At 43.2% G+C, this 19,794-nt stretch overlaps 1 protein-coding gene across 1 annotated transcript in view; it reads left to right on the top strand.

The window, feature by feature from the left end:
• Window positions 1-19,794, top strand: part of GRK5 (G protein-coupled receptor kinase 5) — a 156,299-nt gene that overhangs the window by 47,564 nt on the left and 88,941 nt on the right. Inside the window, exon 2 of the mRNA XM_083866633.1 lies at window positions 14,739-14,834. Within this exon, the coding sequence (XP_083722759.1) occupies window positions 14,739-14,834 (96 nt within the window). The remainder of the gene's footprint in view (window positions 1-14,738; window positions 14,835-19,794) is intronic.

Below are 19,794 nucleotides of genomic sequence, written 5' to 3' on the forward strand. Positions count from 1 at the left end.
TTTCAGTGTTCTTTCCATCATCATGTTTTTATTGAATCTGTTTGAAATGCAGTCAGCTCTGGACAACAGTGCATTTACAGCCCTTGATTGTTCCTGGCAACTTTAAATGTTTTTTCAGTAATACCACCCCATTTTGAAAAATGGGCCTTCCTCAGAAAGTAATTGTGTTGATGAGTGGGAAAACTGTGACCCTCTGAAGCCACAGGGGATGAAATCCTAACCCTTGCTGAAGGCAAGGGCAGCATCCCCAGTGACAGCAACGGGTTCAGGATGTCATGGGGAGTGCTTTTGGCTGCTGTAGTGAGCTGGAAACTCTTCGGGGATGGGATCTGTGTTCATGCGTTGCCTCCAGGCATTGCAGAAAAGCAAATGCTAAGTTGTCCTGTGAGCAGTGAAAGTAATTAAACATTGGTGCCATTGGATCCTCAGGTGTCTGGTGAAGGGGGAGTGTCAGGCTTTTCTCAGCAGATCTTTTTGCTCTCTCCAGCTGCCTCCTCTCTCAGCATCAGGAAGGTGCTGTGCAACCCCCTGGACAAGTGACCAGCCATTTGGAGTTGGTGGAGAGGATCCACCTGTGTGTGTTCTCTCTCCAGAGCTGGGCAGCTTAAAACAAATTTAAGAATATTTTTCTCACTGGCATCTAGCAGCTCTAGTTTTCTTATGTCCTCTGACACTATCAACTGGAAAGCTTTTCAAGAAGAATAGATCTGGTTTTATTTTCTCTTTCTTTTTCCTAATTAAAGCTGGGCATTTAAACTGCCTGTGATAATTTCTTTTCCCAGTTGCACATGTGGAGTGTCTCAACAGGACTGTAAAAGTCATGCTAATTTACGTGAGGGCAAAATTAATCTTTAAGCTGGAAAAGCTTTCGCTATTTTTGTTTGCAAAATGCTTTTATGCCTTTAAGTAGAGGGCACTGCTGAAAAGTCAAGGGTTGTGTTGGTTTTATTATTTTTATTTATGTACTTTAAAAGCAAACTCAGAAATCTTTTTCTTGATATCTGAAGCCAAGGCAGCAAAGTGCAAATGGCTTTGTCATCTACTAAAGTGGAAAACATGAAACAAAATAGATGCACTTTCTACAGTTGTTTTTTTTTTTTTCCCCTCCATAATTGTTCATCTGCTTCTGGGAGATAAACACCTATTTTTTTAAATAATTTAGAACATACCCTTTTTAGGTATAAAATACAAATTTATTTTTACTATCACTGTAAGCACTCTTCCACATCTCCCACATTATACTCCCATGAAAAACTTCCATATCAGGAAGCCTTGGAAAACAGAGATATTCTGCACTTAAACTTTTGTGCAGGGCAGACTCTTCAGTCCAGGTCCTTTTCTCTCCCTCTCACAAGGGGGTTGTTGAAGGGGTTGCTGGAATTTGTGGTTCCCAATAAAATCAGCTGGAGTTGTAGTTGGTGGACTTGAGGGTGTTGGGGTTGAGAACTAGTTCTGCTCTTGAGTCAGTAGTCAGGCTTTAGGGCAATCACAGCCTGCATTTCCAGAGGATTCACTATAGAAAAGCACAGAAAATAAGTGAAGATCCTAGTAAGACTGAAAGTCTGGCCTTTACCTTGAAAAAAAAAATCCCACACCTCTATGCCTATGGGGGCACTCGTGTGTTTGCTGGAGACAGAGGGAGGTGTTAAATCCAGTCATTCCATCAAAGGGGGAAAGCACAGCCAGGACAATCCTGATCCCACCTGCTGCCCTGACATCTTGTGTCTCCTGTTGGTGTTGGGGAGGCTGAAGGTGGGTCTGTGCTGTGAGAGGTGCAGAGGGGTCCAAAGGCACCCGAGAGCCCATGCCAAGGAACTGCCAGAGCTGCCTCCCTGCCTCCTCTGCTTTCAGCTGGGCTCCTGTTTGTGTTGTCATCTTAAAAACGTGTTTTGGAATGTTAACTTCAGCCAGCTGAAATGATTTCCTTTTTGCCCCCTTACTGAGAGGGTTTATAAATATCGAGTTACACAGGAAGCAAATTCTCCTGTTATCAGATTGTTCTGTAGTCACTTTTCTTTTCCTCAAAAGCATAATGGCGAACTTTATCAGTGCTCAGTCATTTGTTTCCTATTAAACACGAGTGATTAAGATGCTGTTTGGCTCACTGAGAGGAGTTACTGACCTGTTTTGTCTGTAAAAGTGTCTTTAAATTAAGAGACACCTGAAACTGGTAGGAAGTGAGTATTAATTGGGTTCAAGTTCCACCAGACAGATTGCAGTTTCCCTGTGGGATGTGGTAAATAGCCGTCACCAAGATAATATTAATTACATTATCTCCCAGAATGGTCCCAGGAGGTGCTAAAATAGCACATGTGCCACTTGGGCTTAGATGCTTAGACACGAGGATCAGTGTTTGCTGCCGTGTTGCTCAGCACAGTGCGGAGCGGGTTGCGTCACTGGGGCACTTGGATGAGATAAGGAGCCTGGGATTTTCTGGCTAGCTGCTGGGGGTTTTTCCTCTCATGAGTTTGAAAATCAGAATATTATCTAAAGCAATAGCTGAATTTCTGTTCTCTGCCCTGATACCTGACAAGGAATGATAATAGCAAGCTTAAAAAATGGATTTCATGAAGCACCTGAACAGAAAGTGTTCCTTGCTGCAGAGATTTTGACTTCCTCGTAGATCAGTTCAGCTCTAGAGTAACTCCAAGTGCCACACAAGCAGTCCACAGACCTCATTTATCAGAACCACACTCCATGCAATTGCCTTTATACCCAGTCAGGCCTCTGGCACTGCAGTGCTCTGTGCCACCAGCACTGTTGCAGATTGTGTGGGCTGCACCCTGACCACTGCCCTTTCCAAAGCTGCAGCTCACAGGCCTTGGCTTCAGAAGCCTCTCTGTTAGTTTTGCTCAGCTGGGAGGACATGCAGGGACACTTGTCTGTCTGGTGAAGGTCAGACCGTCCTCACACTGGAAATGCTGAGCCAGATGCCTCCCTTAGCCCTGGAGGACCATGTTAAGTCCTTTTAGCCTTTGAGGACCCAGCAGCCTTCCTCCTCCAGGTATTAATTGAGGCAGAAGCAAGAAGCAAACAAATACACTGTTCAATGATGTCATGAGCTTCTCCATTGGTAATTGAAGTGCAGCAAGCTGGATTTGTGTGGCATTGGAGATGAATTAACTCTGACCTGATCATCTCTGACTCTTCTGTCTGGGCTAGGAAAAAATGGACCTGGTGGTTTGTTAGGGACATGCTGGCAGACACTTAAAGACAGCAGTGCTAAAGGCACCATTATAATTAGCTCAGCCAGAGACTGAGCACACAGATTGACTTGAAAACCAGTGTGGCTGTTCCGTGGTCGTCATGACCCCTGTAGAAAACACTGCTGAAAGAATACTTAGGCTTTAGTCACCTAATTCAGTGTTACACATCCTTGTTAACAGTGTTATATATTACCACTGTTAATTAAAGGTATCAGCATGTCCCATAATGAGGGGGATTACTTGCCACGTAAGAAGTCATGTTATGGTTCTCAAAAACTGACTGGTAGGTTGAAACTGTGAGGGTTTTTTTAATGTTCAGAAAGTGCTTATTCCTTGTTCATGAAGCTTAAATTAAACACTAGAGGGGTTCACATAGATGGAGGGGAAAGATGTGCTCTACAGTCTCTTTCACAACAGCTCAAAACTAACATAACCACCTTAAAACAAAGGGAAGCTTTCATCCTTGCTCCTACAGCAACACATGAAAATCTGAATTGCAATGAGATTGAGCAACAGGAAGAAAATAAATAAGTAGACCTCGTTCTTCCCTGTGGAAGTTGTTTCAATAGAAAAGTATTAGCCAGTTTCAGAAAGTGTCACTAAACTAGGTGAAAGTGGTCCCCATGTATTTCCCAGTTTCCTTATTCCTCCCATGATGACAATTTCCACTAAGAGATGCATTGTTGAAGCAGCGTTGTGCAGGGAAATGAAAGAGGGAAATTTTCTGGAGAGGGAAAATGTACAGAATTTTTTTGCATTTTGTAATATGTTCTGGTAATTTTATTTTTTTTCCTGTTGCTCTCTATTTTCTTCAACATGAGAGGAAACGAGTGCAGGCTGATTTTTATGGTGCAATCTACACTCCTCCAATTTTTTTTATGCTTGTATATTCAAAGCTCTAGATCTGACTTTTTTATTAAATACAAACAAACAATCTTTTTTTTTTTTTTTTTTTTTTTTTTTTTTTTTTTTTTTTTTTTTTTTTTTTTTTTTTCCAAAGGGAGCAGAGTAATCTGTGTCTGCTCGACTGGGCCCAGAAGGTTCTGGTTTGTGCTGGAGTCAGCAGCAGTTTCCTACAGTGACTTCATTTGACCTGCACTGCTCTGACAGGCTGGGGCTGGCAACAATCTCAGCCTCTGCCATCAAAACATTCCTTTGTAGCCAAGAGTCCTTCTGCTTTCTCTGAAATATCTGGTGTCAGTTTTAACAAGAGGGGAAACAGACGTTTGTCACCATTAATTCACTGGACAATTAAGCAGCTGATCTCTGACCTCCTGCCATTATTGGCTTTCAGAGCTAGGGTAAAGACCCCACAGATATCTGTTCTCTGTCATTCCCTGTGAGCTGTCCTAGTATTTTATTTACTCAAAGGCTTAGCTCTTGCCCACCACCAGCCAAATGTATATGCTTTGTAATAAAAATTGCTAATAAGCTTGTCCTGGGCAGTGACATTAATCTCTGAGTGACGATAACAGCAAGCAAAGGGAACAGCTGGCTGTCAGGAAAGCATGTGAGTGGGCATCATACATTTATTTAGATTTATATACACATTAGTAGTGTCTATCCTCGGCTGCAGCTGCTTTTGGGCTACCTTGGGCATCCAGACCAGAGGCTGGGGCTTTCCACTGGGAGGTGTGGTTGATGTGAGATTGCTGAATGGTGCTGTTTGTTCTTCCTGCTTCATGTCCCAGGTTATGACAGTACTTTGGTTTTGCTCTCTCCTGGAGTCCCTGGTGGTGGGATCTTTGCTGCCATACTGCTGATAGCCCAGATCAATACCTTGTTTTAGTTCTGGCTGCAGGGAGAGCCAGTGGAAGTGCAAGAGTGTGTGGGCCATGAGGAAATAGTTAATCCATCCATGGCACAGAGCTCTGTTTTGTGTTTGTTAAGACGGCCGGGTGGGTGGGTGGGTGGGTGGGAGAGGCAGCCGAGCTGGGCCAGCTGCTTGCATCATCTGATGCTTACACCATGCAACCTTCAAGCCTCATTTTTCAGTCACTGCTTTTGAAGCACTTCATTAGCTAGTCAGAGGAACCCTCTGCCTTTGCTCTGCAAGTTTCCTTCTTTTTTGTCCTCTACCTCCTAATTTATTTTTTTTTAGTTTTTTATTTTTGTTCTACTTTTTATGTTGAGTCCTTCAACTGGTAGCTATAGTAACCCCCATGAATGAGTGACTGTAGCACACTTCTACAGCCCACTCCCCTCAGGAAAGTTGTGCCAGGCTGTCACACACCTGCAATGCCTTGGCAGCCCCTCTTTTAGGGGTTTCTCCAAACAACAGGGACAGTCTTAGCCTGGGAGCCATCTCCATCCTGCTCCCTTTTTGCAGCTGCAGCCCACAGTATATTGTGGCAGAAGGAATGAGTCACTGGCAGAGCAATCTGTTGCATCAGATAATCACAGCTTACCTCCATTAACCCAAATCCCTTCTGTAACCTTTTACAATAATGATCCCAAAAGCTGACGCATACAATACTGTTACCATCACACAATACTGTTACCATCACGTCTTGGGCTGTCAATGATTTTTAAAGAGGATGTTTTCTGTGGCTTCAGGGTTGATCTAGCAGGCTGTGCCAGCACAATCCACAGGAAGCAGCTGTTGGTACCTTGTTGCTGGACAAGATGATGAGGCCAAAGCCAGGCTTTGTAGCTAAGTAAGGGGGAAGTCTCCCCTAAAACTGGCCATGTCCTTTTGCATCAGTCCTGTGCACCCTCTCACAGCTTTTCCCTGGTATCCACATAGAATCTCCTTCCTCCAAATCAATGCTTGTGCTCACACCTTTCCCCCTCTGCCAGTCAGTCACTGCAACTGGCAAATGCTTGTTGTAACCAAGCATTTCAGAGGGGGTTCATCCCCTCTCCACATTGCCCCTATGGCATGTTTGAAGGCTCCTCATATATCTAGGCTTTCATTTCTGTTTTATGAATATGTGTGAGAAATTGGTGTGTTATTTGACCACAGGGAGCAAGGAAGATGGTAGTGATCTGCTTTTGTGGTGAAGAAAGATGTGTCTGATCCTGATCCCAAATAGAAAGTGACTCAGTCTGAGACATGTTATGATGCTGTACTTTTCTTCCTGGCTGACTCTGGAAGCAAAAGGTGTCACAGAAGGGAAATTCCCCTGAAGCAATTCTAGCAATACAGCCCATACACACGTACTAAGGAGGTTCCCAGCCTAATTGTCACCATTTTTAACATGTGGATTTCTGGGTTCTTGTCAGAACGTCTCAAAGCTTTACCAATTCTGCCAGTTTGGTGGAACTAATAAATCAGCCAGGCCGAATAAAACAGCCTGTCTCGAGCCATTAACTTTTCATGATGTTTATGAAAATTCTTTACTTTAGTCTTGTTGGTAAGTTTATTTACGTGAGGTTAAAAAACCAGAATAGAACATAATTCTGAGAGCTTGGCTACAGACTGCTGATAGGAACACTTGAATTCTCACCTCCCCTCCAGCTGGATCTCCTCCCCACAGTTCAGAAATACTCCTTTTAAGACTCAAATGTCAGGAACACAGAGGCTAAGTTATTTTTTTAGATACTGCAGAACTATTTGCAGAAGAAAAAGCCCACACAGCTCTTTGACAGGGACAGACAGAACCCACATCGTTTCCTGCTCAGGCCTGGGTTTTTGCATGTTCTCCCTCTGTAACTGGCATCATATTTTTCAGGAGAGCTGAGCCTCATGTACCAGGGCCAGGTTTCCTTGCAATCCTCCTGCCTGTCTTGTTTTGCACAACATCAGAACTGCATTGATGTTATGGATCAGCAAATCAGCAGAGCTTTTTAGGTTTCTAGTCACTTATCTCAGTGTCTAACTGGGATCCAGGAGTCCCTGTAAAGTATTTTGGGTTTAGGGACCAGCCCTGAGAACATTTGGGCTGCTTGAGGAACACAGCTGTCTCCAGGAGCACTACACATCCTCCTGGGCACTCTACATGGGCAATACCTGGACTGTATGTGGGTGATGAGTTCATAGACTCATAGAATATCCTGAATTACAAGGAACCCACAAAGATCATCATCCTAACCATGCACAGGACCACCCCAAGTTGCATTTTCAGGTTTGGATTTGGAGGCATGGTTGGTAGCTTGCATGCATGTTGTTAAACAGGGTAATAAATATATAGAACAGGTCATAAGTTTAAAAGCCATTGCTTAAAGAGGAGTTCCTTCCTGGAAAGATGTTATCAAGCCTTATTCAAGGATTTCTGGAGCAGGGATTTGCATTCTTCCTTTAGAAGAATGGGAAGCAGGTCTCTTACAGTCAGTGTAACTCACAGCTGTGCAAATTAACTCAAGGGAATTGGTAAGAAATGTGGGAATTTAAAGTCACTCGAGGAGACCACGTTCCTTGTTTAATTCCTGTGTACTTCAAAGCATGTGACAGTTGAGAACATTTCTGACAAAAGATTCTTCCTTTCGGAGAATGAAGTTTTGTCTAAAATTAAAGGGTTTGCAGGAAAGTGTCTGCTTAAAAGAAAAGATGATTTGCTTTTTCTACCTTCTTATTGACAATATAGAAACATCATTTTAACAAAGTAAAGAATGTCAGTTTACCATACCCATTTTGTTCCAGTGATATCTTAGTACTCTATTTGATATGTTCTATGATAATGTTTTGACGTTAGAGAACTGAGATGACTCAAATGTTATCACAGTGAAATGGTTCAATGTCTTTGCATCAGAATTTTGTAGAACTTTGAAATACAGTCTCAGGTCCAGTTTGGAGGAAGGCTCCACCGAGAGATTGAATATTTTCAGCAGGGTGATAGCCTTGAATCTCAACAACTCAGTTCAAAAGCTTGGTTTTCCCATAGTAATCATTGATACGGAGATGTTAATTTTTTTTTTTCTGTTATCCACACTATTGATGAAGAAAACCTCTCAATAGCCCCCAGAAAGTCCCCCAGATATGTTGAATCAGCCAGTACATGGTAGTGCATTCTAAATCCAACAAAATGCCTGGGTTTGTGCCAATAGCCTTGTTTACTTTGAGGTCAAGAATAGGAAATTGAAATTTTGGGCTCTTCTTAATTTTACTGTTTTAGATTATAACTGGCTTTATTTTTGTAATACTTACTATTTGTTTGGTTTTTAATAGATTGTAAATCTTCCATAGACTTCATATCTTTTGGATTATTTTTGTTTGTGGTATAAAAGCCAACAATCTCTTTTTGCTCTTTTATCAGCTGCAGATAAACACAATGCAGTTAAATGCAAGGTATAAAAGAGAGAGACACCATAATAGACAAACTATAGGTGTTTATGTTGGAGGAAATTAAACTGCATCCAGGGAAATTTGTGACCAAACAACCCTCTGTTAGCATAGCAGTAAAACATAACCCCAGTATATGTGAACTGACCCACAAAACGCAAAGAAAACTTGTTCAAATAATCTCAAAGATGCATTAAAAATATCCAGTGGAAGATATAGGCAGAATTGTATGGAGAATGCCACAGACTGGGATGCCTACTTAAGACTTACAGAAGAAATTAAAGGCTTGATTTTTAAGTTTACTTAAGTCCTTTCAATGTGCTCTGACCAGGCATGAAGGTAGCTTGTGTAGAGACTCCTTTATATGTCTAGGATAGTTACAAAATGGCCTTGACATATGATAGTTAAGCCCTGAGGATCAGTCTTCAAAGACTAATCCCTTAGCTTCCTCTGTCCCTTCAGGGCAGTGCATGTTACTAAAGCATATTATTAACATTATTATTGACATTAAAAAATGTGTTGTTAAAGTCGTGTTTCAGCCACTTCCCAGTATTTGCTGTATTACCTGACCTCTTCTTTAAATCATAGGTAGATATTCCTGCAGTGTTTATCAACACTGACTTCTTTGAGCCAAGGTTAATAGTACTTTAAATGCCAGTTGTATACAAAATATTTTGCCCTCTGGTAACCAGATTGCAAAGCCAGCCTGACTCTGCTTGTGCTTTTGCTTGTGAAACTCCCATCAATGTGGTTCTGGAGGCTTAAACACGAAACACATCTGCTCTTCATTCCCAAAAAGCACTGAGGTGTTTTTCACAGTGGTTGTCAGGCTTAGGTATTTGTAGCAGCAGCATTATGAGGAAATGTGCTGTGGCAGCAGGGGAGATGGGCACAAAACCCTTATCATGGTCTGTGACTCCTCGGAGTCGTGCTCATCAAAAGAGGCTGCGGGAGATAAAGACAGATTAGCGTCGATAAGAGGAGCTGTGTAACATGATTCTCTTCTGAGGGCTTGCAGTGGACTTTTTATTGTATCTGATAAAGAGAGCCTCTAGAGACTGGTTTGCAGAGGCACTGCACCCCAGTGCCTGGTGTTCACCCAGCTGCTTTTGGAAATCCAGCCTCGTACTCTTCACGTTTTCCTTGGGATGACAGGAAGGGGGAATTCATTCATAAGGAGGTTCCTAATGGTCTTGTAAGTGCTTGTTTTAAGCACAGGTTAATCAGGAGTATCATCTAAGATCTTTATGGAATAAAAAAGGATTCCTGAGGGGTTTTTTTGCTGCTTTCCCAGAGGAGAGAGGCAGAATGAAGGGTAGAGAGCAAGCAGTCTTTCATTCTTTAAAAACAAGCTGGTTTTATTTGCTACTACAGCTGAGTGTAGGTGGAACTAATAAGGAAGAAGAATAGTGAACCTGGGAGAACTTCCACATGAAACAGGTCTAATAAGGGTGAAACTGTTTGCCCTAGAGGCTGGATGTATTAGACATGAAAAATTCCTAGGGGAAAATGATGGGCTGGTAAGTTTTATTCATGCTGTCTCATTAGGACGAGGCGCTCTAGGAAAACAAGATTAAAATTAGTGTTCTTTTCCTTCACAAATACACAGTTAATCTTTGGTGTTCACACCCACATGAGACATGAGGGCATTCAACAGTGCAGGGCGTTTACCAGGATCATAAGAACAGCCTGATTCTAAGTAGCACAGATGCTAAAAAAGGAGAAGAAATTGTTTGGAAGCCATATATCTCCATGTTTTGTTAACCATATCTAATTAACAGAATATGGAACAAATTTAATGTTTTCCAAGTACTTCAGAAACAGCTTTCCGAGATCTTCAGCTGAAGCTGCCTGCAGTCCATCCTGTACTGGCCAGAGGATTACTCTAGTATGGCAATTCCATATATAACACATAGATTCAAACACCTCCATGAGACAGAGCAGAGAAAGGGTCACAAGAGGAAGAAGAAAAGAAACATCAATATCTCATGAGTGGAAATAGAAAAATAACCATGATTTTTTTGACTTTCAATATTTTTTGAGTTGGTTTCACTGCTTTCACTGTGTAATCAAGGCCTTGCATTCTGAGGCTACAGGGCTCTCTGCTGTTGTTGGGAGGGTCTTGGGTGACAGCCCAGGTACTGTTGTGAAGTGGAAGATAGAAGCTGTGGTCATCCTTCAGTGATCTGTGGATTAACTAGATTGCAGTTAATACAGTTGGATGAAACATTTGGCTGTCTTGAAATAGCCAGGCCTGGCAGTGTGGGGTATGCTGCTGTTTTATCAACCTGGGCAAGAACAGAGCAGCAGTAGGAAGCCAGATTATCCATCCTTAAAATCCACCTTGCATGGTGGCATGAGGTACAGATGGAGTATGCTACGGGCGTGGTGCTGCAATAAATTCATCCAACAATGTGTTTTACTCTGTGTTGTGAATAATCTTCAATCATCTGAGCAGGAGCATGGCTTGATTCTTTAGCAGAATTAACAGGCTCAAAGCCTTGGCTTCTTCAGCTTCATCTTCAGCTCCATCCTCTGCCTCTGATTTCTCATTTAATTTTGGACAAGCCACTTAATATCTCACTGGCTTAATAATATGCAGGTGTTCTCCTGTCTCCTCTTGGTGTTAGGAGAGTAAGTATATACTGAATAATGGAGGGGGAAAAAAAGGCAGGCACTTTAGGCTAAGGTAGCTCCTGCTGGCAAATGTTTTACATGTGTGCCTCTGGTTATGTCTCTCCTCACAGGCAGAGATCAGAGCTAGATTTGCCACGCAGCATCACAAGCTGATGTGAAAAATGCCATGTATTTTTCAGTAGGTAAGATGTAGAGCAAATGCTTTTGTTTCCTGCAGGACTGGTTGACATGTTAGAGAATTAGCTTCAACCCTCAGTTTGCAAATGCTGAGTTGTTGAGTGCAGGCAAGGAAGCGGGGCTGAGCTTTCGTGCTGCTGCTGGCAGCTCACCTTTTGTCGTCAGCAACAAAGCAAAATTTTAAAGCAGTCACACCCTCCAACGCTGCATGATGGAACTCACATTTAAAACATGGCACATCTGTCAAGTCCTGCCCTGAGAAGCTGCCTTGAAGAATGCAAATCCTCCTGTATGGAGTAGTCGGTGCAAAGGCAGCAATCAAGGCAACCTGTGAAAGCTTCCTTCTGCAACCTGCACCATGACTTACTCAGAGAAACCTCCCCTTTTAGCTTTTAGCTCTGCTAGACAATTCACTGTGTTTCAGCTGTCTCACTGCATTATGTCCTTCAAACCCCCCCTCCCCAGAATTCACATTTGGAGCCAGCAAACACTGCTGGCTCCACAAGAAAAGCTGAGAGCAGAAAGGTCAGGTCGATTAAAGCACTTGATCAGAATCTTTAACATAAAGACGTCACAAGCAAAGCAGTAACGCTGCTTCACGCTCAGCTAAGAGCAAATGATTCATCAGGCAAGGCTGCTTATTTTTGGAGGATAGCCACAAAAGAGAAGAGAACATGCTGGCTTGTATCGATCATGGTTTTAACGGGGGGACCACAGAGCCCTTCTCTAGTTTTGATGGAAATTTAATGTCAGAAATACATCATCCAATGTAAATACATCAATAAATATTTTACATTGAATGGAGTTTAAAGATGTTCTGGCCCAGCTTGGCAGAATCATATCACCTCTGCACAAATCTCAGAGCTGTCGTTTAGAGCAGAGGGCTATTTTGCAATATTCTGTGTTGCTCGAGGCTGCTAAAGATGCAGCCTTTTTGGGAGGACTTCTGCAGAGGTGGCTGGAGAAGCAGGTGTGCTCTGGAATCTCTAGTGCTTGTGCCTACAGGGTAGACCTTCAGTGGGTGAAGATGTACCAGTGTTGAGCAGATTCAGCCTAAAGGATGGTTTCATCTGGCTGACCCCCACTGCCTCCTGTGTCCAGAAGTGTTTGGAAATGCTGTTGGAGCAGGCACTGGTGCCCAGGCAGCTGCAGATCCCTTGAGCAGAGAGCTCCTGCTTGCCCCAAGTAGCATCTCTGTCTGACCCTCGGTAAGGGCAGAGGTGCTGCAGTGGCAGCAGCCAGAAATGAGGGGCACATGGAGGTTTAGGTTGGGTATCAGGAAAAGGTTTTTCACCCAGAGGGTGGCTGAGCACTGGAACAGGCTCCCCAGGGAAAGGGTCACAGCACCAAACCTGAGTTCAAAAACCATTTTAACAGCACTGTCAGGCACAGGTGTATTTCTTGGGGTGTCCTGTGCAGGGCCAGGAGTTGGACTCCATGATCTTGATGGGTCCTTTCCAACTCAGTATATTGTAAAATCCTGTGATTCTAAGATAAATGAGGGCGAGGAAAAACACAAAGAGAAGAAAAGTTCAGGGAAGAATGGTTCAGAGAAGAAAATGCAGCCATAGAGAATGATTGGAAGAAAGAAGGAAGCAGGAATTCCTGGTGGAAGGATCATGTTTCCCAGAGGAGTATGTGAAGGGAGAGAAGTGTAAGTACAGTGTGATGAGGCATAAGGGTAGGAGCACAAAGGAAAATGCCCCTGGAAGAGAAGGAAAAGAGGAGCAAGTGGAGGTGGCAGCCTGGCATGTAGGAGCTGCTGTGCAGGATTCCAGGAGTAGCCTTTGGGGATATGAAAACCAATGAAGATCCTCAGGGTTGCTGAATCCAGCCCCCATGGCCACTGGCAGCCAGAGCAGAGCCATCTGTGAACAGATGTGCTCCAGAAGGTGGTGAACAGATGATCACAGTGCTCACCCCAGCCCACAAAATGCTTAACAGCACTTTATAGTTCACCTAAGGCCCTCAGCCTGCAAGACCAAGAGAGCAAGACAAGCTCTCTGATGCTATGGGCAGAGGGATGGGGAAGGAAATGACTTCAGCAGCAGTGGCTGGGATGCAATGAAGAGGGGGGGCTGAAGCAGAATTCATTACAGACCTAAGGGGTACATCTGTGTTGTATAATACTGTGTGGTGGGGAGGCAGTCACAGCTCTCTGTGCTTTGCTGCTGTCTAATTCCTGGGAAGGACAGCAGGGCTGTGCTCTTGAAAGTCCAGACAAGCTGGTTCCTGTATGGGCAGTGCAGATATCTCAGCTCTACATTGCCTACTGTGGAAATATAATCAGTTCCTGTCAATAAGAAGTTTAAAATAGTTCAAAGCAGATTCTATGACGACAAAACCATTGGCCATCAAAAGCAAAGGAATAATAGGTGAGATGCAAAAGAAGCTCTCCTGTGCCAAAGGTGACATTGTGTGATCAGAAATGCACCACAGAGAGCAATACTTGTATTTTTTCTGAGGCTCCTGTTTTCTCACTGGTGGTCTGCTACCTTTTGAGTCAGTGCTCTCCTAATTTAGCCTGCAATGTCATGCAGGACCCAACACACTCTCAGTCTGCAACTGTGACTCTACCAACCCCTCTACAGAATTAACTGAGCTCTGAATTAGTCATTCAGCATGCCAGTGCATGTAAAATAGACTCAAGTGATTCAGATTTTGTGTGCAGGGACTGAATTTCAGCAGATACTGTGACTTGGAGAATCCCAGTTTGGGCTTTCCTGTCCAGAGGGATCCTCCTCCTCTGTTGGCTGCACAGCCTCTCCAAGCAGAACAGAAAGAAGAACCAATAAGTGATTTTTTGAACCAATAACCAAGAACCAATAAGTGAATTAATGAAGCTATTAATTTTCTCCTACAGTTCTCCTGTGGAAGCAGCAGTGGCCAGAGTGTGTAACAGCAGCAGTAGTGCCATGTTGGCAGGATATGCAATGTGAGGGTGGGAGGGGATGGTGGAAATTGAATTTTGATCTTCAGTTTTCAGCACTCTTTTGGGATAGAATCAGGGCTTGTCCCAAAACCAGAAGGGGAGTATCTGTGTTGAAAAGGTGTGAACTGTAATTTTACAGGATTGCTTGACTCATGTGATGTAGCTCTTGGTTGGGGAAGTGCTGGAGGTAGTACTGTCATCTCAACTGGACCTGATGGGCAACAGGCCTGGACTCCCAACCTTTAGTGAGCTGATCTGCCAGATGTGCCACCTCCTTGGTCTGTTTCAAGTTCAAACAAATTGAGATTTGATCTGTATCATAGAATCATAGAATGGTTTGGCTTAGAAGGGACCTTAAAGGGCAGGATATCTTTTGCTAGACCGGATTGCTCAGAGCATCAGTCAACCTTTCCTTGAACACTTCCAGGGATCTGCTTGTACATCAACCCACAATGTCTCAGCTTTAATTATTAATGGTATCCATAAAAACTGTGACTGGGCAGGTAAACTCTAGGTGGAACTGTGCCCCCAAAGCAATCTAATCCTGATATTTCTCTCCCTGCAGGGGGCGGAGGGAAACGCAAAGGCAAAAGCAAAAAGTGGAAGGAAATCCTGAAATTCCCTCACATTAGCCAGTGTGAAGATCTCCGAAGAACAATAGGTAAGAGCTTTTCCCTTCATTGAAAGTACTGCATAAATAAAACATTCTATCAGAACTGGCTCATTAGAATGGCATTAAAGGTACTCATCATTACAGGGAATCAGTTTACAGGTGAGCATGCAATGCACATTCCTCTCATGGTGCTGCCATGCAAACTCAGTGTTTTCTGTTCCTTAAAAGGGGCTGTGGACCAGGCAGGAGAGACCGGAATGATGCACTTGCAGGGCAGAGCACGGGGCTGGCAGCATGCAGGCCCTTTGTTTTCCATACACAGGTTCCAGGATCCAAAGGGGTTTCACAGCTGGACAATGCCTGGCATGTGGGACAGGGGCTTTCACTCTGTCCCTACCAGTGTGGCTAGAAAAACACATCCAGAAAGGAATCCCCTCATCACATCCTGCATTCCCTTCTATCTAATAGGTATCTCCTTATCTGGGAGGAAATGAGACTTGCTGACTAGTTGAAATTAGTATTAATTATAGTGTGGATATGATGTTTGAGGCAGCAGCCACTGCTTCTACCAGGCAGGTTTGCTCAGCAGCACCATCCCCTATTCACAGCCACAGCACAGCTTTGTGGATTTTTTTTTTTTTTTTTTTACAGGACATGTAGAAAACTTTATTTAACTTAATTTGTTTTATTCATGTGGGCCAAATGCTGCAGATTTGGCAGGGAGCTTGCAGTGTCCATTTTCACAGCACTGCATTTATCTTGCTCATACATGCCAAATGTCAGCATTCTTTTGACTGCTGCCTTGGCAGACAAGGCTAGTAGCTATCTCCTTCTGCATTCTCCCCAGGAAAGTCCAGGATTGCTGGTCTCACCACAAGAGGTTAACTTCAGCATTTGAGGCTCCTTTTCTCCCCTACACATAAAATCCAGCCACTGGCAAGGAATGAATGAAAGGCAAGAATCTGTAACAACAGAGATAACAGGAAGCATAATTTGTCTAACTTGGGTGAACTCCTGGGGTCTGAGTGACAGTGCCCTGGCACTATTTACATTAGAAATACACAGTGTGTTTATGCAGAGAAAATATCTGGAATGTTTTGAAAACTCTTTTCATGGTCTCCTCCAGTAAAATTTTCTTCCTTCACCTTGTGGTGTAGAGTTAGAAGGAAGTAAAGAAAAGAGAGGAGGCATGAAAACAGAGTTTAGGTTTTCCCCAGCTGATAAACATAGAAAGCCTGACCAGTTTCTGAAGGTACAGAACCTGCCGGAAGCAAATCTGACTTAATATATTATTGTAATTTGCAAAGGGAATTCTTCCCATTGTTCTGTTAGCCTTGGTTTCCAGAGGGGAAAATGGTTCCAGATAAAATGCTTTCTCTTTACAGAGGTGTACTATCCTAAAATGAGTAGTCTTTAAAAAATTAAGTCTGCCAATTATTTCTGCTTCTGAAATGCTATTTATGGCTTTTTGTGTGTGTGTGTGTCAGCTTCACCCTAATGTAATTTGTTTTGCATTTTTTTTGGTGAATGATTTGGTGATGTAACCAGGCAAGAGCCATTGTGGGATCTCTGGGTGGATCTGATTTCAGTCACTACAATCGATTACCTGTTAACTGGGAAATTTAGCAACTGCCTTTTCCACAGTGGGAAATAAGGTCCAAATCCTGGTTCTGTGACTCTGATTTTCGTTGAGTCCCTTTCCCACTGAGCTGGATGTGATTACACAAGGAATCAGGCACTGCTCGGCCTGAGGGAGTCTCTTGACCTTGCTGGCTCTACCATTCAGTGAATCTCTGAAGCTGAAACATCCCAGACAAACAGTTGTGTGAACTCATCCTTGCTCATACAGGACACATGTTGGGTGGATGGGTCTATAGCATTGAGTCCATTTCATGTATGTGCTGATCCATTGCACTGGGCTCTGTGTTCCCTGAACACCCAGAAACAACCACTGGAAACTGCAGTCTGGCCTTAAATGGCTTCTTTTCCTGCCTCTGCTGAGGAAGAACGATTTCCCTGGCTCTAACCCTTCTTCATTTGTTACTTCCTGCGAGTCCTTTAAAAGGATCTCAGGATTTCAGACTCGTGTCTGCACAGGTAGAGGGGATGTACAAAACATCTTTCCAGGCCCTTCAGCTGCTCTGGGATTTGAAGGGGATTTGATGTCTTGGGGTTTCTGCTCATCAACCCCTACCCTAACTACTTCATAACCTTCTAGTCAGTGCTAATAATGAAACAGAGAGTCCAAAAGGGCTTTTTCCTCCAAGGCCAGGTTGGATGGGGCTTTTAGTGGAAGGTCTTTCAGGGGGATTGGAACTAGATGATCTTTCTGACCCTCCATGGTTCTAAACTTTATACAAGGAAATGGCTACAGCCTGATTCAATTTGTTTAGAGATCAGGACAAATAGTTCTGCTCATCACAGACCTCTTTGCTGCCTGTTCTCCTCACAGCATTTTCCATCAGACAGAGTCTTGCCACTTAGGTTAAAAAAAAAATAAAATCACAGCAAGTCTGAGAGGATTGGATGAACTGGAGCACTAGGCTGTTGAGGTTTTGTTGTATTCTTCTCTTCTGGATGCTTCCCAAGAGCCTCCAGGGAAAGGCTGGAGGCAGGAATGGGATGGACTTCTTTGATTTAGAGCAGTCACGGGCTGCGCAGCTTAGTTTAATGCAGCCATAAGCAATAGTTGGAAAATGCTGCTGTGTTAATTGTGGCAGTACAGCCTACATGTGTGTGTAGATGCCCACATTTTGGTGTAAAAACGTGTGTGCTTTTGCACCCTGCTAAGATGTACTGAAAAGAGTCTGTGTCTTAAAAAAAATAGTGTAGTGTGAAAAGAAATCTGTGAAAAACAGGAAGGCTGAAATAAACCAAGGGTCTGCGACCTGTGTTGACACAATTATGAGTCAGTTCATACCTTTTGGTTACCTCTGTGTTTACAGGAGACTCTGTGTTTGACTATCCATCATCTGGTGTCTCACTGAAAGACTTGCTTAGTGAAGCCCTTTTTTTCCCCTCCTTCTTGTGCACAGAAATAAAAATCAAAACACCCGAGAGAAACACTGCTTTTTGATAAATAAACAAACACTGGAAACATCTTTATTAAAAGTGCCATTTAGCCAAGGAGCTGTTTTTTGGACTAGACTTAAAAGCAACTTATTTTCTCTTTTCTTTTTTGTCCAAAGTATGCAACACCTTTTTCGGGGAAATTCAGTGGCTTTCATTGTGTGCTAATTAAATAAGCAAGGGAAGCAGGGATGCTGCACTTTACTGGGCTCTGAGAGAGGCTTGTATACTATGAATGGCTAATGCATGTTTCCATTTGCAGCCCTCTTCCTGGCTGCATTTAATTGTATTAAAACAGCCAGCCCTTTCCAGGATGGAAGATTTCCATATTGGCACCAGAGGCCCAGTCAATCGATAAAAACTGATGTTTGAGGCACAGTTACCATGACTCATGTGATGGATGCTGCTCTAGATGGGGTTCTGCTATCTTTAAAACTCACAGATGACAGCTTAGCAAAAGAGAGATGTTTCAAGGGAAGAGAAAAAAATAGCAAGGAGCAGCTTTAAAAGTTCCTGCATTTGGATCGACATGAAGAGATGCCACAAGTTAGAGATATCCACTGGTTTTAAAGGCCATCAGTAAACAAAAATATCAGAAAAAGTTGTAATCTGAAAGACCGGTACATCTTTTTTGATGATAAAAGATTCTGGATGTCTGTAAAATTTTGCAATGACGCAAAAGTTTCTGTTGGTTAAAAGTGTGGAATTTTTATTTATTTTGCTCAGACCCATTCTGTGCTTTTTTCTTGCATAAAAAACCTGCCTGGGTGAAAGAGCTGATTATTCTGATCTTTGGCAAATTTTCATTCACAACCGTCCAAATGCTCTATAATAAATCAAGAGTTTTTTACCCCATAGATTGAACCTTGTGGGGAAGCTGCCACAGAATGTGTCTGTGTTTGTTGCATAGAATGATTTGTTGCATTATTGCAGAAAACTTTTAACTCCTTTGGTAAAGCAGTTTCTGGATGTGTGTGATGCTCAGGTAGAAGAGAATGCTGAGGTTTTCTCTTGTTAAATATTTTTCTTCAGTGAGATTTCACAGTCAGAAAGATCAGCCCCATTATTTCTAATTTGGCCATTCTTGGCTAAAAAAAAATAAATCCTTTCTTTGCCATTTAACCTCTTACATGGCATTTGCATCTCCTTTACCCAGAGTAAAAGTAGTTTGAACTTCTGGCACATTCTTTTCAGTGTTGGTAAAAATACACTTCTGTGTGAGAAAAACTTTGTAGAGCTGGTGAATAGAGTAAGTAAGTGGGACAGAATAAAAGCCACAGAGTTCACTTTTTTTACAAAAGCTGCTTCTTTTCTTCTCCCCCCCACCCCCAAACTCTCTTGGATATTGTACTTTTTCAGACATGATCAAAACCTTCACCTACACGATTTTTTTTTCCAGTCGCTTTGCAGTTTATCTGCCTGGAGGCACAACTGGAGGTGCAGGCTCTGCAAGGGGATTCAGATGCTTTAAGTATTTGTGGAGCTTCCTAGAAATGCTTTGCAGCCTGCACTGAGCTCCATCCTGTGGCAGAAAGCTTCCTGCTGTCCCCCTGTTGTCTCATTCAAAGGTAGTTTGGACCTCCCTGCTCTGCTGCACAGTGCTGGCACATCTTTCATGAATTCCCACCAGCCATTCTCAGGTTTCTTCCAGCACTGCAGGGAGAAACTCATGGGTGAGGGGTCTTTCCAAAGCAAAGTGTGAGTTTCCAGGCTTGCTCAGGAGGGAAGCTGTCCCTGAGGGAGTGGGTGACAACATGGCCTGTCAGTGTCCATGGCAGGGTGATTGGGAAGGGCATCACCCCTGGGGCTGTATCCCCTCAGGGGATGGAGCTGTAGGCAAGGAAATACACTCCATGTGCAGATCCCAGAGCCTGAGGCTGTGGTGGTGTCACATACAGAGCCCAGGCACTGGGACTGGGAAGGAGAAGGCATCAAAGCC

This window comes from Zosterops lateralis, assembly GCF_965231275.1.
Source record: "Zosterops lateralis genome assembly, chromosome: 8".
Lineage (NCBI taxonomy): Eukaryota > Metazoa > Chordata > Aves > Passeriformes > Zosteropidae > Zosterops > Zosterops lateralis.